The sequence below is a fragment of the Frankliniella occidentalis genome, unplaced genomic scaffold, assembly GCF_000697945.3.
Source record: "Frankliniella occidentalis isolate FOCC.00 unplaced genomic scaffold, Focc_3.1 Scaffold5, whole genome shotgun sequence".
NCBI classification, from domain to species: Eukaryota; Metazoa; Arthropoda; class Insecta; order Thysanoptera; family Thripidae; genus Frankliniella; species Frankliniella occidentalis.
In genome coordinates, this window is record NW_026267135.1 from 1,744,556 (window position 1) to 1,769,371 (window position 24,816).

Sequence of the window (24,816 nt, forward strand, 5' to 3'; positions counted from 1 at the left end):
ATCCCATATTTGTAATATTTGTATCCCCCCCCCCAAAAAAAGGCACGTAGTATTTGAACAACCACGTAGCTGTAAATAGTTTGGCCCTCTTTGGTGGCAGTTTCTCCATAGTGATCACAATAATGATTATTCTTCCAGGGAATTCTCGTGTTTTCTGTGATATCCGCGGCCCCTTTGACGTACAACCGCACATACCACTACCCTACTTGGGCTCTGGTCCTCGGATGGACCCTGGCCTTAGTGTCTATGGTGACCATACCAATTTACTTCTTCTTCCACTTGTTCTCCAGGCCTGGAAGCACTTTAAAAGAGGCATGTATATATGTAATACTGACTTGATTTTTTTTCTTTTTCTATCATCTGGTTTGTGTACTTAACAGTGACACTTCTTTGCAGAAATGGAGAGAAGCTATCAAATCAAAATATGACATACCAAAATGATAAAGGTTGACAAATTTACACAAGATGTTCATGTGTTCAGTAAGTGTTACAAATAATATTACAAAATATGTATATATTAACAAATATAAAAGTTTATTTTCCAAAATTACAAGTAAAGAGTAAAATACTACCCCACAAGTAGGATACTGTTGGCATGTAGGTGCAACAATAAAATATAATTGTTGATCTTAAGAAATATCACATTAGCTAAACAACAAAACTGGCAAGACAGCCATTTCTGCATTCGAGCTTCTTTGAAACAACACTTCATGTAAAGTTTAAAAGCAGTCAAGACGTTTAAGCACATTATGGTAACTTTTGGTTGAGTTTAACCAGCAAGTACGAGCAACAGCATGAGTAATACTGAGTTCAAAGTCGCACTAAAATGATGATTTCTAAGATGGACAAGAGATCAGAGTCCAATCTCCACCTTAAAATTTACAGGAAGTGGAATAAAACATCTAAATGAAACATCTAAAAAGTTCACATAAATGCAAAAAGACAAAAATGAAGTTTACATAAATGATGATGAACTGCAGAAAATTGACAAATTGGAATGTGATATGTATGTAAAATTAAAAATGTAAAAAATAGCACCCTATAAGCAGGTTTAGATTCCTCAAATGGAGTCTCACATAAAGTATTGGTATAATTTTTATACACTGATCCCACATAAACCCAACCCCCTCTAAAAATAGAAAATTCATTATCTCAACAAATTTACATGACACCTGTTTGAGCAATATTATGACCATTATCAAAATGAGTGCAGATAGATTAATCCACTCAAACTGAGAAGCAGTGACTGATCTGGTCAGTCTTTACAGCTTTGACCTGAACTCGTCAATCCGAGAGGCAGCCTTCTTCTGTAACTCTGTTAGTTTCATTGCAAGTCCCATGTTGCCCTGTATTTTAATTTTGCCCTGGAAAAAGGCTTTCTGGGGATTCAACTTTCCAGTGATTAGGTCAGGAACATCTTTGTCATCCATTATGAATGTCACATCTGCTTTGGCTGCAACCAGAACATCAAATGTTAGACAAAGTAGACTGTACTACAAACATCTGTACAAATTCATGGGATTAATGGGAACATACCTTTGCTGTTGAAGTCAACACTGCCCTTCCCAGTTTTGGCGTTGATCAGCCAGAAGCCTTCAGCTCCACCCGGACCATTCTTCACCTTAAATCCATAAGTACCACGGAATTTCTCAATAAGGTTATCTTTGTCATCTGCCATAGCCAACTCCAAAGCTTTGAAGAGGATTGATGCTTTAAAATCATCGGGGTTAGCACTAGCTGAAACAGTGTTGAGACCCACAGCAGACCTGTCGAAAAAATAAAACAAAAATAACTAAATTGATCGGCAAAATATTCTTGAAAACTTACCCAAATAAAATAATTTAACTCACCTGGCATAGTGAGGGAATCCCAATCTATACAAAGCGACAATGACAGCTCCACCAAGACCAATGTTGTGCTGTAGACCTAGTTTAGCACCAGGCACCTGTCTCTTTTCAGCCAGGCCTCGCACCTGCCAGCATAGTTCAGAGCACTGAGCAATTCCTACAGAAACAAAATGGTTACAAAAAAGGAAATAATTTTATGCACATTTCTAAATTTAGGTACAGGAGAACTTACCTGTGGCTCCAAGAGGATGGCCCTTTGATATAAGACCACCACTGGGATTCACTACAAATTTGCCCCCATAAGTATTACCACCAGCATCAATTAGTTCCCCAGCCTTGCCAGGTGGACATAGACCAAGAGCTTCATAGGTGATAAGTTCATTGGCTGAGAAGCAGTCATGAAGTTCAACAACATCAACATCTTGAGGCTTCAGGTTGGTTTTCACAAAAAGACGGTCAGCTGCATTCTTTGTCATGTCATATCCAACCTAAAAGAAAAAATTATTAAAAGTCACATACAAAGATTTATGTGTTTCAATTTTGTTTAATTTAGTTTTAACATCAACGATCAATGAAAAAATTAAGTGAGAGGACTTACTATCTTCATACAGCTATTGTCTTTGAAAGTTGAGGGAAGATCTGTTGACATTTCCATTCCCACAATCTCAACAGCTTGTGCTTCTAGACCATGACGATGGACAAAATCTTCTGAGCAAAGAATTGCTGCAGCAGCACCATCAGAAGTTGGGCAGCACTGCAATTTTGTCAGTGGACCAAAAATTTGAGGAGACTGCATTATCTGATCCAGTGTGTATGCATCTTGGAACTGGGAGTAGCTGAAAAATACACAAGGTACAATTAATTACTAAATTAACATATACATAGAGTAATTGAGATTCCTACTTGGATACCCACGGGTTGTTGACAGAGTGCTTGTGGTTTTTGTAAGCAATTTTAGCAAAGTGCTCAGGTTTAGTGCCATACTTTGCCATGTGTTCTTTGCCAGCATTTCCAAAAAGTTGGGCTGTAATAGGGCTACCATCCATCCCAGCGATGTCTGCCATGACTTCAACGTGTTTGTCCATTGGATTAGTGCGATCGAAAAACTGAAAAAAGTTAAAGGCAATGATCAGAATTTAGACGCATAAGTTAGTTAGTTATCCCCAACATTTTACTACCTTGGAGCTCAGAGAACCACGTTCCATCTTTTCAAAACCAAGAGCTAAGACACACTCGCCAGATCCCGCCTCTACAATTTGTTTGGCTAGAAGCAAAGCAGTGGATCCTGTCGAGCAGTTGTTATTCACGTTGTAGACAGGCATTCCCGTCATTCCCACCTCATACAGGGCTCGCTGGCCACAAGTTGAGTCGCCTGCCAAAAGAAAAATATTCGACTATATTGCCAGAGTGCGTCATAAAAATTAAAAACATAATACAATGTCTCTCCATGAATAAAATGACAATTACCATACACATATCCAACACAAGCTTGATTAATATCCTCTACACGCAGTCTGGCATCATCCAAAGCTTTAGTGACAGCCTCCTTGGCCATCTGGGGATAATCGAAATCTTCCCTTCTTCCTGGTTTCTCAAACTGTAAAAGACAAGAACGAATTGTTTATCAAAATCACAAATGACGGAGAAAAAAAACACTACCGATAATCGCCGGTCAAAGTACAAGCAGCTCCCTGGGACATTCTGCAAGTCATCAAGAAAAACGACTGGTATGTTTCTACAATATTAAATGATGCATCAGTAGGGAAGATAGCGTAAGCGCAATGAAAATTATTGAAATAGGTTGTCATTCAAATACGGCACAGTGACAGGTACAAGAAAGGGGGGCGTGCGAATCCATAACAAACATCGTAGGCATCAGCAGGGCAGCAGCAGAAAGATGTCACCGGTTAAGTTTCCACGATAAACGTCATGTGAATGACAAACGTTAGTTGTTGACGATCGAAAGGTGAGGAAGAAAAACATACCTTTGTCATGCCGACACCAACGACAAATACTCGTTTAGGACTCATTTTCTTCACCGTTATTTCCACCAACACCCTATGTGACCTCCAACCAACACGACAGACAGCCAACTGCAGCTGAGACGTGTGAACTACATTCCAGGTTTACTTCACTTGTCTCGTCGTTCAGCTTTTCTATATTCATACGCGGCACCCTTTTAACTTACTGCAAATTACATCGTTGTTGCGCGATAAAAATTATTTAACTCATTAATTTCTAGTTTGAAACCACTTTTCTTTGTCTTCTGCCCTGCCGTATGATTATTTTCGGAGAAAGTTTATGTCCTACATTCTCTCAAAACGCGGAAGCATACAGCGTTAGTAGAGTGTACAGTGGGTTTCGTATCAATGTTTGGCGCGTCTCTCCGTGGAGAAAAATGTGAAAAAAGCTAGTTTTGTGCGTGTTCTTGCGTTGTACGTTGATACATATTTCTATTGAAGGATACCGTGAACAAAAGTGAAGTGAGTGAATAGCAAATCGAGTGAAATCTACGTTGTGTTTGTATACAAAGTGATCAGTGAGCAGTGACGGCTCGAAGAAATCCATCCCTGGTCGCAAAATTAAAAAAATGTAGTAGAATCAAGTGTTTGCTGTGCTTGTGAGACGTTTCCAAGCGATCTGTGGATGTGATAACCAATAATTTGGTGAAGTGGGTAACTTTTTTGAACGAGTGATGCTGAATTTTCCGGGAAAGAGAATGAGATCCCGGGTTGTTCGGCTGGCTGTACACTTTTGAAATGGCTGCTCTGGTGGTGAAGTCAGGAAGTAACACCAGCATCTGTGGCAGCGAAAATACATCTGCCGGTAAGTTTTGCGACACGGAATTGTGCTTTGTGGAACATTTATGTGTAGGTAGGGCTTTGCTGGTCAGTCTGCTGCTGTGTTTGTTTGCTAAATATCCGTAAAATTAGAACAGCGCGTTAAAAAGTGGGCGAAGTGAAGGTGTTTGAGAGCTGAACGCTAGATGGCGCTCATGTTGTCCACAGCCTCAAAATGGGAGTCATTGACATAATGAATGTACAGGTTACGATGATTACACGCATTTAAAAAATGTTAGTTCTTCATAATAATTTTTCCCTTGTATTTCAAATTGTTGTGCAGTGTCAGGGGATATTCTGCGATTTGGTGGCTCTTGTTTTGTAATGTGGGGAAGAGTTTGCCGCGAAGACAAGTACTGGCCTAAATTAGGGAGCTAACGGATCTTTTTCTTTACCGTGCAAACATTTAATTGCATTGGCGTTTTAGTGAGCCGCAGTCGTCGATCGTACGCTGGGACGTGTTTTTTTCCTCCTTTACGCCAGCTCACGGGGCACTAACTTGACCGCTGCTTTCAAAAAAAGCCCCAAAACATTGCAAGGTGTACAGCCCAGCTTATGGCTCACATATCTCTCAGTGTGAGTTCCCCCTGGAAAACACTTGGATTAGCCGCCCAATAACAATATGTGAAGGAATCCTTTACGTACATCTGTAATATCTCGCTCATCACCAACTCTTTCTCATCGCCCGCGCGTCCACAGAAGTGAAAGCCCTTTTCCAATGTTATTCCTCTACCAACTCTTCTGCTAGTATTTTATGAACAGGTTGTGTTCAAACACAATTAGTTTCGATACCTTTCGTCTTTTTTTCTCATTTTTTAAATTTTAACTTCAATGCACAATTTTGATGGGAAGGTATTGCAGTTTTAGATATCATAACCTCACTCAAGACCTACTTTTTCAGGTTACATACAATTTTCTCTAAATATTTTGTTCTGAGTGTCTATGATCATTTTCTAAATACCTACATGGTAATTTCTGGGAAAAGATAGTCCAGCCAACATATATTTCAAGTCAAGTTCATGCTTAGTGTACATCAATGATTCAATTTTGCTCCAACATCACATCAAAACATACATCAGCTGTTTGCAGAGATAAAATTTCTCTAACAGCAAAGGTTGGAGAACAACCCTCATAGTTTTCTTGGACCTTTAATTTCATAATATTTCTCAAACTATTCACTATTCAGCAGATATTTTTTGTATCAATTTATTTATTTAAAATTTTCCTTCAATTTGCTTTGAATTTTATTTCTGTTTTGTGTTTCAGGGGATGGTGACTGATGTGGGTGGTTGGCCATTTACCAGCAATTCAAGATGAATGGTGAAATACCTAGTGTTCCTATCACCACATTGGCTGGCATCGCAAGCCTTACTGACTGTGAGTTCTAATCCCTTCTCTGCTCTGAGAAATGGGAGATTCCTTTTTGTAATCTATTTATTATTTGTTATTTTTTTCTTCAGTGTTGCCTGAGATGCCCTTGCCCTCTCCGCTACCTCTGAGCAACAAGTCTTTATTGTTTCATCCGAGAGTAGCTGAAGAGGCCCAGAATCTCCTCAGTGTGCGTGATGAATCACTAGTTCCACAATTAATTCAATCATTAAGTCAAACTTCTTCCCAACACATGTAAGTTACATTACAATATTATTGATTCTGTGTTTTATGTTTGTTTTGTGATAGATGTTTGTAGTTGTCATGTTGACAACAAATCTAATATTTCATTCTGAGTAGTAGTGTATATTTTTCTTCTTGTAACATATCCCCCTGTGTGGTTGATACTTTTTTTTCTATCCAAAATCTCAGATGTACCTAACTTGCAGGCTGTAAAAATATTGTTGCCTGTTGTCATTCTGATTTCCTCAATCATTATTATATACTAAATGTGTTTTATTTTGAAAATCCTGAGAACTTAAATATTTGTTGCACTGAGGTATTGGACATGTTTCAATTTTGAAGGAGAGCACAACATTTTGCTTTATGACAATTCCACCACCATTGAAGTTGGCTAAATTTTTAATAATTTTATAAGGGGTGAATGGAAAACTTCTGTGGTATTCGATTTGTAGTGCTTTGTAGCATAATCAGTTTTTTTTTCCTTTTTTCATTTTTGCCATTGTAAAGGCTTTTGGTGTATTATATGCTTTTCTATTACAAACAATGCTGAGAAAACCTGCACCCTCTCCTTTCCAAGAATACTCCATTAGTCCCAAAAGTTTGTAGTTTTCTTCACTCTTTCTTTTAATTTACAAATATCAATTCCTTACAAGGCTGAATTGGTAGCCCACTCCTCGTTTCTAGCCCAATTTAATTTTAATCTTTGTTTACAAACTGGGGAGTATTCTTGTTTTGCATCATTATTGCATGAGCCTCCTTCCAGAAATTGTTTCAGACTTAAATCATAAATACATGACCATCAAGATTGATGTAAAAAGTTTTCTTCTGTGTGGAAAGACAAATATCACTTACATTTTGAATACTGTCTGCCTTGTCTCTTGTCTGCTTCTTGTCAATCTTGTCCTAAAGTATTTGGATTTTATTCTGCCTGTTTTCAGAGAACTAAAGGATCACTATGCTGGTACAGAACCTCCAGTTGAACAACAGCAAAATATTCCCGAACTTTTGAAGGCAATTCTTCACAGGAATCCCAATGTTTTCAAGGGACCACCGGGTTGGTTATTAATTTGATATCTCTTGTTTTCTTGTATGGAGTATTAGAGTTCCTATTATTTAACTTGAAGGAGGCATTGATTTTATTTTGGCTAAATAATTGTGCATGTTTGTGGTGCTTTTTTCTGAAGTGATAACTTTGTTGCTTTCTATGATGTTTGAACTTTGGGCTTAGTATCAGAAAGGATTAATGCTGTTTTGTGGGACCACTGAAGACTTGGAAGGAAAAAATCTAATCCAATTAATAAATGCAACATCCCACTTGTTACTGCATATTCTGTGCAATATTCTTTTCTCTTGCTTTCTCTCTTCTCATCCTGTGACAAAACTGGACACTAAGGCATGCTTGCTTTTAGGACAATAAGCTTGCTGAGCTGTTTTTCAATCTGTTTTCTTCATATGTGGTCTGTGTCGTCTAATTGTCCAGTAGTCTGAGGTTTAAATGATTGTCTACTTCTGTGGTTCTCACTTCATCATTGTTCTCTTTTTTTGTTTCAAACTTTCAATTTAAACTCGATTTATTTACTTATGGGAGCTTTACTTATCTGTAGTGTATTGTTAACTAATTTTGCTTAACATTTTTTATGGGGTACACTAAGTTTCTGCACTACATTTATTGATGTTTTTCTTTTTTCAGCTAATGTGTCTGTCCCACCATGGAATCAAAACTTCAACTGTAACGATTCATCACCAGCAAGTTACAGTCAAGGATCTCCAAATTTATCATATTCCAGTCCTGCACCTGGATATCTCCCTCAAGATCCAGTTCCTGGACCGGTCCCTGGACCAGTGCCGGTTCCAATACCTCCACCGGATCCAGGCCCCCAGCAAAGAGTGTCAGTCATAACTGAACAGTACAAAACTCCCTCAGTGATAAACAATTGTGAACCTGTTGACAAGAGCAGTGTTGTGTTAGTGAAGGAGGAGCCTGTAGTTACACAAGCTCCTCCACGTAGTGGTGGTGTTCAAGGTGATCTTCCCAATAGCACTCAAGAGTCCTCAAGCATTCCTCGCACGAACGCTATGCACATTGCAGGTCAGTGTTCACTTTTTATCAAATTTTCCATTCATTGAATATTTCTCCATATTCATGTATTGAACGTTGTAGGCTCTTCTCCAGCTCAAGCAAGTACAGCACCAGTTACACAGGAGCAAGAGAAATCTAAATTGTTATCTGGAAGACAAAGCCGAAGAACAACTTCTGTGAACCTTGATGCCAAAGCCACCGGTGAAGCATCATCTTCTATATCTGCTACAGTACAAATACCAGAAATCATGAAATTGAAAGAGATGAAGGAACCAGTTGTAAGACTCAACAGGTTATCGGAAGAGGTAATATATCTATTTTATAGATGTCAAAATCGTAAAGCCTTAAATTTTTCTATACATTCAAAATTCTTCCAAAATTAGGACCAGGCTTTAATGCAGAAAAGCCTTAAAGCCTATGCTGAGAAAAACCCGTCTCTTGCTAATAAATTAGGGATAGTAGCGACCCCTTCATCAAACCACCGTTCTGCTCATAACTCCACATCCTATAAGGAGGACTCAGGGTCAGACAGTGATGAGCCTTTGCAGAAGAGCAAATATTTCAAATCAAGAGATAGGGAGAGGGAAGTAAAACGGCAGAAAGGTAAGTTAATTTCACACCAACACTATTTGGTTTTATTCAATCTTATCTATTCAGTGTACTCATACTTGTATACTTTTTTAAAGATAAAGATGACCGTAAGAAAGCTCGTGCAAATATCTCTGATGATGATGACTATGTGCCTGATGATGATTCAACTCCCCAGTCAGGTCGCAAAAGGCGTCATGGTAACTCAAACGAAAGTGGGAACCAAGTTGATGGTATGAAATTTAATCTAATCTTACTTAAGCAGTCTCAGTTTTTTAAGTGTGCACTGTGGTCGTGTTTTGTTATCTTGGATCTTGCTTTAAATTTCTTTTGTGATGTAATTTTGAACAGATTTTGTGCCAAAGACAAAACTTCGTAAAGTTGAAAGAAAAGTGGCCTCAGCTGCTGAAAAACTCAGTGTGGAAGAACTTATGGAAACAAATACGTACCAAAGGTTTATCAGATCCATTGAGTTGATATTTGATAACACTGAAGACTTGGATCTCAACACTGAGATGGGTATGTAAAGCCTTACTCTGGACCTATTCATGACCCTTGCTTTTCATTATTGTCTGTTCTTTAATTTACTTATGGCCACCCTCAGATGATAACATGGATGTTCCTGCTGAGGCTCTTATACCCAAGTATCAACTGCAAGAACTTTGCAGTGAAGCTGCGAAGCTCAAAAATCTAAGTGCAATGGAAGCCATTCCAGCTGACAGACTTGTACGTTTATTAAATGTGCTTGAAAAGAATATTAGGGATGGTGTACGAGTTTGTCCCCTTGCTGACCCGGTAAGTCTATCTTCTGCACTGCCTAGTTTCCTGTTTGCATTCTGTTTGGTTTTTAATAACAAAACATGTAAACTTTGGAACTTTTACCTCCTTAGGATGAAGATGAAGAGGAGAGCAAACTGTGGCTTGAGCTAGCCATGGAACGAGTTATGCGAGCAGTTGATGCATCCCTCACATCTATGTACATCCTCACATCTCCAAATATGCCCAAAAGAATTTACCTAGAGGACGTAATTGATCGTGTAGTTGTGTTCTGCAAGTTCCAACTGGTCAACACTATTTATCCTTCTTTTGATCCTGTGTATCGGGTTGAAACCAAAGCCAAAGCTAAATCAAGTTCAAAAGATGGTATGTACTTTCCATCTTTTCTGTACGTTTAGTGCGTAATATTTATCAGTGACACTATAGTTTTGGCTCAATCCTCCCACAGATCATTCAGGTAGTGGTCGCAAGAAGCGTCAGTCACACGGAGGAGTTGTTAAGGATAAAAGCATACAAACTCTATACAACAAGATTCATGAGTTGGTAGGCCTGTTAAGTGAGCTTTTGAACATTCAAGTCCTTACTGATACTGCTGTTCTTCATGCCTCTACACTTGGTGTTGCACCATTTTTTGTGGAAGGTGTCAATGAATTACAACTTTCTGCCTTGCGTCTTGTAACATCTGTAAGTATCTTTGTCAAGTTTTTATTTCACCTCTGCAACATTTTATTTTACTTCTATAATATAATTTTTTCCAGATTTTTACTAAATATGATAAACACAGAAGACTTCTTTTGGATGACATCCTTGCTTCCATTGCTCGTTTGCCCAGTAGCAAGCGTAGCCTCCGTACCTATCGGTTGAGCTCAGATGAGCACATTCAAATGCTCACTGCCTTAGTTCTGCAGTTAATTCAGTGTGTAGTCGTACTACCTGAAAAACTTCAAGATCAGCTCAACTTGAAGGTAAAGGAAGAATTACAGGCCAAGTCAAAGCAAGGTCAAGTTAAAGAGGAGGAGAAGAAAGAAGAAATTGTCAGTAATGTAAGCAGGAGCTCTTTTTGTTTGTTTTTGCTTACTTTTCATAGTTTGAAGATGCTAGTGGACTAAACCTAAAAACATCCATTACAGCTTGATCGTGATGTTCTAATTGTTGGAAAGTACGACACTGCCATGCGGACAGCTGCAAATTTTCTTTCCGTGTTTTTGAACAAATGTGGTAATAAATCAGAAGAGATTGATTATCGACCTCTCTTTGAGAACTTTGTTCAAGACCTTCTGACCACTGTAAATAAACCTGAGTGGCCAGCTGCTGAACTATTGCTCAGTTTACTGGGAACTCTTTTGGTATGTTAAAATGTAACATTTTATGTGTCTACTAACCATTTCAGGGGATAAATGTTGAATTTAATCTGTATTGTTTTTGCAGGTCAATAATTTTGTCAATAAAGGAACTGATATGGCCCTCAGAGTTGCATCCCTAGATTATTTAGGAGTTGTAGCTGCGAGATTGAGGAAAGATGCTGTGCAATCCCAGTTGAAGGTTGACCATATTGACCAAATTATACGTGAAATAAAGGCTGAAGAGTCTAAAGAGGAAGAGAATAGCGTTAAATCAGTTAAGCAGGTAAGTTAACTTATGCATCCAACAATGTTTGTCTCGAGTTCGTTTTGTATTTTATCGCTCACCTACTTACCTAGTCATTTATTCTATTTCAGGGTAAAGAGGACAATTTGGATGAAGAGGAAGAACGTACTCAGTTCCTCCAAAGAGTTCTTCTTGATTACCTTGCTGTTAATGGACACAATGATCAAGCTTTAATATTTGCGCGTCACTTCTATCTTGCCCAATGGTATAAGGATACATCAATAGATAAGAAGAAATCTCCTAGCAAGTCTCCTAGTAAAAAGAAAAACAGACGGAAGAAAAGGAAAGATGCAAGTAGTGAAGAAGAAAGTGATCCTACATCAGATGATGATGATGATGACAAGGAAGATGCAAGACTAAACGACAATGTTCTTAACAACTCTGAGAAGTTTCGTATAATTGAGCTCCGTAAAAATTTCCTTGTTGGTAAGATTCGTCCGTTCCAAGACTATGTTTCCTCAGGAAGTCGGCAACAAGTTATGCAAACTTATCTTGACTACACCAGTGCTGAGCTCATAACTCGTTTCTTAGCATCAAAAAGACCATTTTCTCATAGTTTTGATGTCTATCTAAAACAGGTAAATAAGTACTAGAATTCTCTCTCCAGTTCTTGTTTGACTGTACATATTTGAAAGAAAAATTCAAATCTGATCGCAATTTTTTATTTTATTTTTGCAGATTCTCAGGGTGCTAACTGAAAGCTCAATAGCTATTCGAACAAAAGCTATGAAATGTTTGACAATGGTTGTGGAGGCAGACCCTGGTGTTCTTGGCCGGCTTGATATGCAATTAGGTGTGAGACATTCCTTCCTTGACCACTCAACGTCAGTCAGAGAAGCTGCTGTTGACCTTGTTGGAAAATTTGTTCTTAGCAGACCAGAACTCATTGATACTTATTATGAAATGCTCTCTGTTCGTATTCTGGTAAGTATCTGTGTTTTGTGCTCATCTCATACTTAGAGTTTCTAGAATATTAATATCTATCTATGGTTTTGATAGGATACCGGTGTCAGTGTCAGGAAGAGGGTAATAAAAATTCTGAAGGACATCTGCATTGAATGTCCAGATTTTCCTAAAATCCCTGAAATTTGTGTTAAGATGATCAGAAGGGTCAATGATGAAGAAGGTATTCGTAAGCTGGTTATGGAAGTTTTTCAGAACATGTGGTTTACTCCTGTTCGGGAACGGCCTACACTAGATACTCAATCTCTTATCAGAAAAGTTATGAATATTACTGATGTTGTTGCCACATCTCGTGAAATTGGTATGGAATGGTTTGAGCAGTTACTTGTCAGTGTGAGTACCTCTTTCATATTGATAGCATTCTTCTTATACTTTTTAGTCTTTGTTTTTAATGTACTTTTTAAAAAAATCAACAGTTATTTAGACCAAGAGAAGACAAGGATGACTCTACAAAGGTTCATGCAGAGCCTCCCAAGGCTCTTTTAACAGCATGTAAACAAATAGTGGATTGTTTAATTGAGAATGTGTTGCGGCTTGAAGAAAGTAATTCTCAAAACAAAGGATCAAATCAAAGATTAGTTGCATGCCTCACCACTTTAAATTTGTTTGCAAAGATCAGACCTCAGCTTCTTGTTAACCATGCAATAACTCTACAACCCTACCTCAGTCTAAAGTGCCAGGTACATACGAATTCCATCTTTACCTTGGTTACCTTAGTATTTATTTAATTGAAACTACGTACTTACTTTCTTGTATTGATTTTTAGACACAAGGAGATTACCAAATAATCAGTAGTGTGGCTCGAACACTAGAGCTAGTTGTTCCACTTATGGAACATCCCAGTGAAACATTTTTGGCACAATTAGAAGAGGATTCTGTAAAATTGATATTACTTCATGATCGCTCTGTTGTGGCCTCATGCCTATCTTGCCTAGGTTCTATTGTCAACAATGTAACAAGAAATTTTAAACTCATTCGAGATTGTTTTAATAAATATTATGGTGAGTTTGATTTGGTGAGACTTGTTTTCATAACTGCCTTGTATAAATAGACACAATATAATCCAATTCATTATTTCAGGTATATTGAGGGATGCAAAAGAGAAAGAAACCTTTGTGAGGCATCCTACTAGTAATCAATATCGCCCTCTTGTTCGTAGAGCTCTATTTACTGTTGGGCTTTTACTAAGACACTTTGACTTTACGGACAAGGATGTTATTGAAGGTCTTGATGTAAGTTATTGAATCATGAGCCTCTCTAAGTGATTTAAATGTGCTTAGCCTTCATTTTGTTTTATTTAATGTTTTTCCTTTTATGTATTTTGTCCAGGCTGACATTAAGAATCAAGTTTTTGAGACACTGATGTATTTTGTTGGACTGTCTGACAAGGATATACAATTTTATACTCTCCGGGCAATAGGTTCATTATGTATTAGACATTATGAATTCATGCTACAAACTGAGCTGAAGTCTTTGTATCATAATCTTCTTACAACTAATGAAGCACCTGTACCTATGAGAGTCCAGGTAATTTATATTGTGTGAAATAATTCAATCTGTAAAGGTTTTTCTTTTTCTCAAATCAAAATTGTTAATTTCAGGTTTTAAATAATATTGAGATGTACTTAGAAGAAGAAGAACAACGAATGATTAGACAAGATCAAGAATGGGCCAAGATGTCTAAGAGAGAGAACCTGAAAGAAATGGGTGATGTCACATCTGGTATGGCCAGTACAGTCATACAGTTGTACCTGAAGGAAATTTTGGAAGCCTTTTTGCATCCTGATGTTGGAGTAAGACATGCAGCTTTGAAAGTTATCCAGCTTATTTTAGCACAGGGTTTGGTTCATCCTGTGCAGGTGAGTGCATTTGTTGTGTAATGTTGGCATTTCCTTCAGACCAGCTTTTCTATTTGAACAAATAATACTTCATATCTTAATCATTTTCTTGTTTCTCTCTTTAGATTGTGCCTTACCTTATTTGTATGAGCACAGATATGGAAAAAGTTGTAAGCCATAGTGCAGATAAGCAGTTGCAAGATATTGAGAAGAAATATCCTGGCTTTATTCACATGAAATCTCAATTGGGTATCCGGCTGTCATTTAAACTTCACTGTATTCTTCAACAAGACCCTAAGGGTGAACCTGTCCCTGTTAGAGGATTTCGCCATGTTGAAGGCGAACCTCTACCTACTGCGTTAAATGGCTTCCTCTACTCAATTCTTAGGAGTACTAAACAGCAGCGTCGAGCTTTAGTTCTCTCTGTGTTGAAACAATTTGATGAACAGGCTGTAAGTATTGGTTGTATTTAAAGTTTTTAAATACATATTCCAATTTCTGTAAGTTTCAATGTTTTAATTTTTGTTTTAATTACTTACAGAAAACAAGCTTATCTCAAATGCTGTACTATGCGGACAATTTGGCCTATTTTCCTTTTCAAGTTCAAGATGAACCACTCTTCATCATTCATCATGTGGACATTATGATATCTGTAACTGGCACTAATCTGATGCAAACATTTAGAGAGGTAAGAATAAGTTTAAATACGGCACAGTCACAATGTAAATGTTTTACCTTTACTTTCAAATTTTCCTCAATGCTAATAATACAATAATTTCAGGCTTTGATTCCATTGAATAATCAAGAACAGCGTCTCAATCTTGAGACAGGGCAACCAGAACTTGTTCCTGCAATAGAGCCTGATGAAGATGAAGATGAAGATCCAGAAGTATTGTTTGCGAGGGTACCAGCTGATACCTCAGTGTTACAAGACATTATTACTTCTTTCCAAGGCTGCTTGCTTCTTTTAGTCCTAAAGCAGCACCTCAAAGATCTCTATGGCTTCACTGACGCGTAAGTTGCAAATACATTTTATAAATCTTATCTTATTTGGTCAAATTTATTTTCATTTCATAACCTGTTATTGTTAATTCTAGGAAAATTACTCAGTATTCACCATCAGAAGCGGCGAAAGTATACGAAAAGGCTGTGAATCGTCGAAGTAATGCTATTTTCAACCCCAAAGCAACATTATCAAAATTGAAGGAGAATCCTCCCGACATTCTTGATGATAAACAACGGAGAGCATTAATAACTCAATATTTGGACGTAAGTCAATTGAACATTGACATATCTTGAGTGTTTTTCTTTTTCTTTTATATTTCTGCCTAACTAACTTATTCGTTTGTCATTATAGTTCAAGCAAATGATGCTTAAATTTGATCCTGACGATGCTGAAGAGGAAGAAGATGGTTCACCAAGCAAAGCAAATATCTCTCATGCAGCAGCAGGTGCTGCTATGCCACCTCCTGGTGCTTCACCATACCCTCATGGAGTGGTTCCTCCAATAACCTTAACTATCAATACAAGCCATGGTGCCAACAGTCCTGATAAAGTACGAATCAACAACATTCAGAACGTGAGTTTGACATAGCAACATTTCAGTTGTCGTCAATTTAATGTTTTCTGTTAACAAATTTCTTATCTTTAAATTTCTTTTTGATTTAGGATGGAACACCTCAAAGAGTACCGAAGTTGACAATTGTTGCACCAAAGCGATCAGAGATCAAAGAGCGTCATCACCGAAAAAGTCACAAATCAGATAAGCACAAAAAGCACCGTCATAAAAAGAAGCGCAAGAAGTATGGAGATGAAAGTGACGACGATAGTGAAGAATTTAGTGATCCAGATTTTCTTGCATAAAACTTCAGTGTAAAAGTATGTGAACAAGTGAATAGACACTATGAAAATGAACTTAGTGTGGTTAAAATCATCAGTATGACTTTTGTAAAGTGTGCAATGGCCAAGAGTTTTATTTTGTGCACTGAACTGAATTTTTTTAAATGTGTACAGTTTGACTTATTTTTATTAAGTAATTTTTAGTATCTTCTAGTATATCAACCGGTATTTATGTCAAATGGAACAATATTAAGAAGTTTGTATCAAATCTTGTACATATGCTTGTATAATGTTATGTATGTATATATAAACAAAAATTATTTAGATGTATTTAATTAGCCTTTAAAAGTGCACATGTTTTGTATTGTGCATTGTGCAAAAGAGGCAACATGTCCAGCAATACCTTTGTAACAAAGTTCATCAGTCACGTAAGTCAAGAAGTTTAAGAGTAATTGTTATTCTTTGTGGAACAGCTGAAACTTCATTTGTTTTTGCTACCATTGTAACAACATCTGAAGTATGTTCACCTCATTCCACTTAAAGATATATTTTCAGGACCAGAGGTTTATAGTAGCATCATTATAAGAATCACCACCAAACTATATAAAAATACTCTGCATTAAGGAATTAATGTCTTTTTATCAGTTTTGCTACTTGTCAACATAATTTATCATAATTGAGAGATTTAATCTAGTAAATTCCACTTTCTTAGTGGCAAGTACATAATTGACGTGATTATTTACCTACTTTGTATATTTGCAATGAATTGCCAGTTATCAGGGTTGATAAAAATCATTCTTTTTTATTTTATTTTCTGTGATTTATCTTTATAGGAGCTATTTAGGAATTTTTCTATTCCTCATACCCAGGAAATCAATCAATTTCTTTCCTATTGTTTTTATTGGTTTTCATAATTGTTTTTGTCCTGCTGTAGTAGCCATTGCCACAGATTGTCGACTGAATTTGCATTTTACTTCTTTTATTGCCTCATTAAATTGAGCCCTGCATACTTCTTTTGCTTTCAGTCTAATATCTTACCATCCCTCCCCTGTCTTTCCTTTTGAACTATCATCGTGATCTTATCTTTTTATTGTGTCATCTGGTGTGGCATCTTCAATTTATGGTACGGTCAGGCTCAGAGTATCACTGTGACCTGGTACATCACCTTCAACATCTAAGTGGGCTAAAGTACAGAAGGCTTCTCTGGCTACACGAATGCTTCTACGCCTCGTATATCATGGTTTAGTCCTCATGTTTAATAGGAAAGTGATAGACTCGAGAGCATCATATTTTAGTAGGGTTATTAGGTGTTTTTCTTAGATCAACACATGAAGGGCTCACAGAAACAACTGTCCATCACCATCAAGATTTGAAAACCTTAAAGTTAAACCAATTCTATGCCACCTTCTTTGATCACAGTAAATCCTGCATGAGACTTGTTGGGTGTGTTCTATAGAACATACCATAATTTTTATTCTACTTGTATCTGCAGAATGCATACAACTAAAGCAATAATCAAACAAGTTCTTTGATTTTTAGGGAGAAAAAAATAACTTATTTATTGTATGCAACTGACTACAAACTTTTATATCAATTGAATCTTGAGGCTTTCTTCAAAAAGTTCCAATTACACATATAATCATTGGGAAAACAAAAAGGAATCTCTCATAAATAAGAAAATAAGATTAAATAAAGAAGTTAAACAGTAAAAGTGATCACTTTTTTAAAAAAAGAATGAATAGCTGGAGGGAGGCTTATCTTGACCTTTTTGATCATCAGTAGAGCCGGTCGGCCCACCAAAAACGTTTGAAGCAGAGCTCGAACTCTTGAAGAAACCAAATCCACCAAATGATGAAGCAGTTTCACCTGCACAAGAGACCAAGGATAGTGAAAGAGTCTTACCACTATGTATAAGTTACTTCTTCATGTACTTCAAGATAACGTTACCCTGTTGATCTGTCTGATTTTCTTCCCCAAAGCTTGAAGGAGAACTGAAAGTAGCTTGTACAGGGGACATGGCCACATCAACATCAAATGGAGGTGGACTTTGTAGGTCATCATACATATCTTCTCTGAACTCTGTAATTAAGTAGTTATTATCACAAAATTATTTTACTAGACAAGTAAGTAAAAATCAAAACTTTATAACAACATTTAAAAAACTACCTGTGTTGTAATTATTGAAGTTTGGCTCTGAGGTTTCTTCATTGGCATCATCTGTAAACATATCGCCTGAATCTTGGCGTGCAACTTTTTTACTACAAGATTCAGTTTGTACAGCTTCACTCTCAGCTTGAAGCAGAGGTGGTTCTTCATGAATATCTCTGTTGTTGTCAATAGTACTCGGGCTTTCAGTCAAATCCTGTTTCATGGAAGAATCTTGAATCAAAGAACTTTGTTCCTAAACAGAAAAGAAAAATTAAGTATGAGACACTCATTGCTTAGGCTTCTTACATTATTGCTTTGAAAAACGATAACTGCTTACAATTTGTGGAGTTGCACGAATTATTTTACTTTTCCCAATTTGAGGGAGATGTGGAACAGATTCCTTCATCTTGGCCGCAATATTATCGGTGCTTAGTATCACTTCTTTCTGCATGCATAAAAGAAAAGCAGAGAATGATTTTTGAAACAATTACTTTCTTTAAGTAATTAAGGAAAATCAGCAAACCTTTTTGTTTCCTAGGCCACTGACTGGGCGTCCAACAACCTTTGGAGATTTTGGGGTTTCAGTTGATGTCTGCTCAGACTTGCTTTTGTTAACAGGTAGGTCCACACCACCAGAGCATAAGACTGGTGGTTCCATTGGTTTACAAACTGACAATTCCTTTACACAACCTGAATCAAAGAACATATTTTAAAAGGATGTAGGAAACACCAAACTATACACACAGTGATATTTCTGTGAAGGGCTTACCTGATTTCTCTTGATTTATCTTAATGGGTTCCACTTGCTTTGACAAACCAGCATGTGAAAGGTTTCTTCCTTGACCTAGACTCATATCAGTGCTGCAAACGAGCTTTGCAGGAGGATGTGTGACCTGCGTTATCCTGAGATCTGTACCTTGACTTTGACTTGAACTCGATCCTTTAAAAGGGTTTGGGGCAACATTTTTAAGTGCATCTAAAAAGCTATCCATCGTAGGAATTTTGAACGGAATAATTCGAGGATTCTGTTCAGGTTGAACAACTGGTATCTGAAAAAAATAAGCACTAAAGTAAACATCCGCTTGAAATAACTTAATAAATGCATGCAGTTACACATTTATAATATGCTTGTTAGAACCAATGATTTTTATCACATCATTAGCTTATTGATAATTACAGGTTTTTGACTGAGTATCTTTGCCTCCTTTGCTGCAATTCTTTCCTCCAACTCTCTGTAAGTTTCATATGTAAATTAGTCCAATTAACAAGAGTAAATGCATGAAATGGATTGAAACAGTAAAATTCAACACCTTTTCCTAAGTAGCAACTCTTCATGTTTGGCCTTCTCATCTTGCTCAATTTTATGCCATTTAATCAACTCCTCTTTCAGCTCCTCTAATCTACGAGCTGTTGATAATATGTTTATTATATAGAAACAGCACTCTACTTAAAACAGAAAAAAGAAAAAAAAAAACAGCCTTGTAATTTTCAACACATACCTTTGCTTTCCTGTACTGATTTGGCTTGAATCTGTTTTTCGGCAATCTCTTTTTTTTTATTGGCTGCCTCAACCCTTAACAACTCAAGACGTTCTAACTGAGCATTTCTTTCAGGTACTCGAGGATATTGGTTATATATGGCCTACAGAGAAAACAACATGATCCTTACAAGTAAATTTTCACAACACATTATACCAATTGATTCTAAGTTAATACTGAAAATTTCAAAATACCTCATACTCTTTCCATTTATTTTCATAAGTTTCCAGTGTTTTTCTATATTCTTCTTTCTTTGACTCAATGAATGCTTTTTTAGCTTTTAAATCATTCTTAAGCTGGGGAATTAATATTTCATCATGCCACGCTATACGTTCTTCCTCACTTTGGATTTGCGTAACAAGCATTTCCGCTTCTTGGTCACGAAGTTTCACTTCAGCCTTTGCGATAGATATCTCCCTGAGCTGGGCTTCCTTTGTAGCTTTTAATACTGCTATCTGTTCTTTAAGACCTAGAAGAAATCATGTAAATAACTAATTTGAACTGAATATTCCAGGCTGACTCATGTCATGTAGATGTCCTGTATGAGCAATTATTTTCAGTAATCCCTAGGCCAAAATTCTCATGGACTACATGGGAATCCTATGAATACATCAGCCAAAACTTTTGTGGGAACTGAGGAGATCCCATTGTAACAACACTAAAATCTCATGTCTACCGGTAAAATGGGGCACGCGCAAAGGCAAAAAGTAGTACTTACTTTTATTAATGGACAGTTGTTTTTCGAATTCTTCCAGACGAGATTGGAAATTTGACTCAGCCATTATGATACTCGGAAGAGATTTATGGTACCCAAGAACTTTAAAATGTCTCTACAACACTGGGCCAACGCCAACGGCGAACAGAACGACACTCAACTACGGATACTTCAGACCTGCAACTTTCAATCGGGGAAGCAATCGTGCTACTGAAGTGCTCCTCGGTTCAAAATCGACGCGCAGCAGGGACCATCAGAGTCATGTCACTTTTTAATTATCCAAACGCATATTTCTTTCAAGCCAGAAAATTTGTGCAGTGAATCGTAAAAATAAAATAAATGCATTTGAAAGCTACTAAAATAGTCTCTGAATCAGTTTGTGCTGTGTATTTCTTATGACCATATTACCATTCTAGGCATTGATGGGACACTCATTTGTCTCTTCAAGTTCCGCCCGCCCGCGCAGCTAGCTGCATCCGGTTTACCGCTGCACAGCTTTATTGGAAGAGACGGTGGACGCTCCCCACGCTCCCTTAGGCTCGCTCAGCTTCCCCGCAAAATGATTTGGCGCCAGTTTACCCGACGGGAGACAACGACGATTGCAGAGCTGGACGCGAAAAAGATTGGCGTGTGTGGTGTCATATCATAGGAATTACTTTTACTACTTTCAGTCAGTCAATAAGCACTAGAGGGAATGACCAAGCGACAGTGGTACCAATAAATGAGGTGGTGGTTGTTGTTGCAGCAGCAGATACTGCTGTCTGGAAGAGGTTGGTATCGTTCTTATTTTCCACCCGTTGCTTCGCGGCGCGTCGGCGTCGGCAACGTACAAGAAAGTGTTCTGACTATAATTATTATTGTTATGATTATTATTTTTTCACCTGGGTCCATTGCGTGACGTCGTGTGTGCTGTGCCCGTCTGAGTGAATGCCCACGGCACTTTTCTAATCGATATCATCGAAAGGCTTTACTACTCCTTTATCAATTTATATGGCTCGACCCCTGTTTTCTTTTAAACACGTGTGTGTGTGTGTGTGCCGTAGCCCTGCCTCTGCGCGCCTGCGGCGGTGCAGAAAATGACGTCGTGATGTCGATCTGCCGTGGGATGCCGCCGCCGCTGCTGGGCGAAGGGGGCCGTCAGACGTAAGTACTGTACCCGTGAGCGGGCACCCTCAACGAGCACGCGACTGGTCGTGGTGGTGGTGGTGGTGATGGTGGTGGTGGCAGCCGAGCCGACATCGAAGACATCGATGAAAAAAGAAAAAGGGTTGCGGGTGTGAACCGGTACAGCAGGCGGGTGCGAGCAGGCAGGGCCGGGCCCTTGCCTCTGGTGTTTACAATGGGACGCGAGCTTTGAAAATATATGTAAAAGCTGCAAGCGGGGCGATAATTGGGAGGGAATTGATGGGAGTATGCACGCGTGTGTTTGGCGCGGCCCTGCTGCGTGTGGGACCCTGCCCCCCTCGCACGCGTGTGTGTGTGTGTGTGTAAAAGGGGCGGGGGCGGATAACTCTCGATGGAATTCGGGGGGCGTGGCGGCGGGGCTCGCGATGAGGCGTCAGCTGGGTGCCGGGGGAGAAGCGTCGATGACTGGGTCTGCTGGAGGGTAGCAGCAGCTGCACCCGGCGGCGGCGGCGGCCCCTCCAGCCAGAGCCAGCCACCGCGGTAGTACAGGGCACCCTCTCTGAACTCAAGCACCCCGCCCCCTTCCCCCACCTCCACACGCACACACACACACACACACCGTAATGACGACGTAAATTGCAGCCATCGGGAGCGACGTACGTTTTCGCCTGCTGCTGGCGTGTTGCTCGTGTCATTTGAAATGAAGTCGCACCACGAGTGGAGCGGAACTCCGACTCCCGACTCGATTAGAAGGCCCGGCGGGTCCTTTTGTCTTTTCTTTTCGCCTTTATCTTAACCCCCCCCCCTTTCCCCCCACTCCCGCCTTTACGTCTTTATTTAATTCACGACGTCAATTGTTTTCTTTTTCTTTTGAGGAGAAATAGTTTTTCGACGGCGTCGAGGGGTTTGCCGGAAGTGTACACCCGGAGAGCCGAGGGGGGGGGGGAGGGGGGAATTGCACCGAACGGCCAGGCGAGAGCATGGGGACACTCATTTTTGCGGTCCCCGACGGTGGCATCGACCAAAAAGAGGTACTTCTAATAGCATAGAGAAAGTCCGAAGGCGAGCCCGAGCTCGCGTCGAGCAGGTACTTTCGGAAACGCGCAGAGTTTGAACTAAAAGGCGAGAGGCGGTGGTTGGGCATCGGCAACGTCTTGGTGTCCAGCGGAGCAGGGTGGTATAGAGTGTGTGGGGGTGGCGGTGGGGGGAGTGGGGGTGTTCGAGCCCGAGGCGGAGGGCCTAGAAGGTGCGTGCGGGGATCACAAAGCCCAGGATGTGGGGTACAATACACTCACACACACGCACACACATCACTGTACACATTTTATGGTTGACTAATCAACGGTTGTATCGCCCGCCGCACGGGGTGGGGGGACGGGGGGGGGCATGGCCCTGCTATCATCATGATGCCGAGGCTAGGATTGGATGGAAGGTACAGCAGGGATGCCCTCGGGGGGTTATCTATAACGCTCGCTCTCTCTCTCTCTCTGTCTCTCCCCCGTTGTACGGGCGTGCTCTCGTCCTGCTCCCACGCCGTCGACAGGTAGCCGGCGGCTGCCCCGCAGGTCCGGTCCGGCAGCTGCTTCGGGCCGAGAGCCACACAAAGCTAAGAGCTAACGAGTAGAGTGGCTAACTGGCCGGAGAGCTGCCCTCCTCCCCTTCGGCCTGCGGGCGTCGCCCTGCGGCCCTTTAACAGCCGACGCTGCTCCAGGATCAAATGCGGCGGAAGCCAAAGTCAACCCAATCGGAAAACATCATCCAACGGAATATATTTCACGAGGCCTCGTCGATCCTCGGTTTTTGTTTGGGTGTATCTCGCACGTGCACGTCATGTCCTCCTAGGAGCCTGCTCAACACCCGCGTGGTGGCCACACTGTGGCCACACTGTGGTCACAATGTACCGCCGCGCCGCAGTGCGTGCGTGTGTGTTGGGTTGCCCACTCGCACGGGGCGACAATGGCAGAGTTAGGCGGAGCGTGAGCGTGGAAACACAACAAGGAAAACTCCACTAAACGGCCAGAAAGTAGAAGTTGACATGATTCCAATCAATGCGTGGCCTTCGTATACAGGATGGGTCCACCGACCACTTCATTTCTTTTGGTCATACCGTACCGCATACAGGCGTGCGGGCGGGTTGCATACTCACACGGGGCCACGCATGGTGAGCGACGTTAGGCAAGCCCGCAGGCACGCCTGCTTGCGGTACAGTACACACGCAAAACAAAGGAAGGGGTCTGTGGACCACCCTGTATATTCTGACCCATTCTCGCCCCGTACCGGACTCTGCCGAGCAGCAGCGTGACCCGCGTGACCACCACGACGGCGCGGGCCCAGCGTCGTCTTGCAAGTGGGACGCCCCCCCGGCCGGCGGCGCGGAGGGGCCTACCTCCTCGTCGTGTATGGTATGGCAGGGAGCCCCCCCCCCGCGGGGCCAGGCCGGCCGGGGCGGGGAGCAGCGGGGGGACCTACTCGGACATGGCACCTTGTCGCTGGGGCTCCTATTGTGCGCCAGGCGTGCCAAAGGCCCCCCTCTCTCTGCTCCTGAATAGGATAGCCGCTTGGACCACGGCGACGACGACGCTGCCAGGTGGGAGGACATGGAGGGGGGGTGGGGGTGGGGAGGTGGTAAACCCGTCGTAGCGAAGATGCACGCGCGGCGGCGACGTCCGAGGAGCGAGGAATGTATGGTGCTTCATCTTTTTAAAAGCCTTGTGGGAGTGGCCCGCGGGGGGGCAGTTGGGAGGAGAGGGGGAGGGCCAGCGGGGAGCAGAGGGTGTCTAAGTGGCAGGACGGGAGCCCCAGGCTTACCGATAAGGAGGTGTGAATTGTAGTGCACGCAACGGCAGCCTCGGCCCGGGCATAGCCGGGGCAGCCGGGGAGGTAGGTATCCTCGGCGTCGTACATGGCCACGGGGGCCACACTACCCGCCCCCTGCCCCCCTGTCCCCCCTGCCCCTGTGTGCCCCTGTCGCGTCCTGCGGCCTTTACAGGAGGCTGGGGTCCGCCTGGAGGCGGCAAGGTGTGACCCCGCGAGGGACAATGGGCGCATTTACCCGTCCGGTCTGTCCACATGCCCGGGGTGCTGCCCCCGCTCTAGCTCTAGCCGGGCACATTGGGATTGGGTGCAGGGACCTCTCCCTCTCCCCCCAAAAGCTGTCAGAGGCTATGCTCGCCGATCAGCTGGCGTGGCGACCGCCAAACAGCCGGACGGCAGCAGTGTAGGGTGTGGGGCTCGTTATCAGCGTCACCACACCACCTGGA

General features: G+C 40.8%; 4 protein-coding genes across 6 annotated transcripts; 2 read left to right on the forward strand and 2 right to left on the reverse strand.

Moving 5' to 3' along the window:
* Positions 1-138: 138 nt before the first annotated feature.
* On the forward strand, positions 139-912 carry LOC127749990 (sodium- and chloride-dependent taurine transporter-like; the record flags this gene model as incomplete). The annotated part of the gene is given in 2 exon segments (XM_052270294.1): positions 139-312; positions 397-912. Coding segments are annotated over 2 exon segments (219 nt in total), but the record flags the coding sequence as incomplete, so codon positions are not given.
* Positions 512-3,997, reverse strand: LOC113212065 (sterol carrier protein 2). The gene is made up of 9 exons (XM_026430642.2): positions 3,833-3,997; positions 3,315-3,444; positions 3,026-3,219; positions 2,763-2,953; positions 2,446-2,683; positions 2,080-2,335; positions 1,851-2,004; positions 1,537-1,766; positions 512-1,453 (listed from the first exon to the last, which is right to left on the reverse strand). The coding sequence occupies exons 1-9, from the start codon at positions 3,875-3,877 to the stop codon at positions 1,263-1,265; spliced, it is 1,629 nt and encodes a 542-aa protein (XP_026286427.1). The 5' UTR covers positions 3,878-3,997; the 3' UTR covers positions 512-1,262.
* Positions 3,998-4,150: 153 nt separating this feature from the next.
* On the forward strand, positions 4,151-17,039 carry LOC113212062 (nipped-B-like protein). 3 transcript variants are annotated; one of them, XM_026430637.2, is made up of 29 exons: positions 4,151-4,673; positions 5,954-6,064; positions 6,148-6,310; positions 7,237-7,352; positions 7,989-8,387; positions 8,460-8,683; positions 8,762-8,981; positions 9,065-9,199; positions 9,318-9,485; positions 9,571-9,761; positions 9,857-10,109; positions 10,192-10,427; positions 10,502-10,786; positions 10,874-11,089; positions 11,172-11,369; positions 11,462-11,968; positions 12,069-12,314; positions 12,390-12,686; positions 12,770-13,033; positions 13,120-13,354; positions 13,434-13,585; positions 13,683-13,880; positions 13,955-14,212; positions 14,317-14,643; positions 14,733-14,879; positions 14,973-15,205; positions 15,289-15,460; positions 15,549-15,770; positions 15,860-17,039. In XM_026430637.2, the coding sequence occupies exons 2-29, from the start codon at positions 6,001-6,003 to the stop codon at positions 16,052-16,054; spliced, it is 6,321 nt and encodes a 2,106-aa protein (XP_026286422.1). In that variant the 5' UTR covers positions 4,151-4,673; positions 5,954-6,000; the 3' UTR covers positions 16,055-17,039. The 3 variants fall into 3 exon arrangements, with proteins under 3 accessions (XP_026286422.1, XP_026286423.1, XP_052126109.1); XM_026430638.2 differs by having other exon boundaries at positions 8,472-8,683; XM_052270149.1 differs by lacking the exon at positions 4,151-4,673 and adding an exon at positions 4,902-4,921.
* A 494-nt stretch (positions 17,040-17,533) lies between these two features.
* On the reverse strand, positions 17,534-21,004 carry LOC113212064 (uncharacterized). Its single transcript, XM_026430641.2, has 12 exons — positions 20,840-21,004; positions 20,435-20,614; positions 19,911-20,185; positions 19,678-19,819; positions 19,489-19,585; positions 19,356-19,410; positions 18,948-19,227; positions 18,702-18,868; positions 18,516-18,623; positions 18,197-18,431; positions 17,978-18,109; positions 17,534-17,896 (listed from the first exon to the last, which is right to left on the reverse strand). The coding sequence occupies exons 2-12, from the start codon at positions 20,496-20,498 to the stop codon at positions 17,754-17,756; spliced, it is 1,698 nt and encodes a 565-aa protein (XP_026286426.1). The 5' UTR covers positions 20,499-20,614; positions 20,840-21,004; the 3' UTR covers positions 17,534-17,753.
* Positions 21,005-24,816: the final 3,812 nt, after the last annotated feature.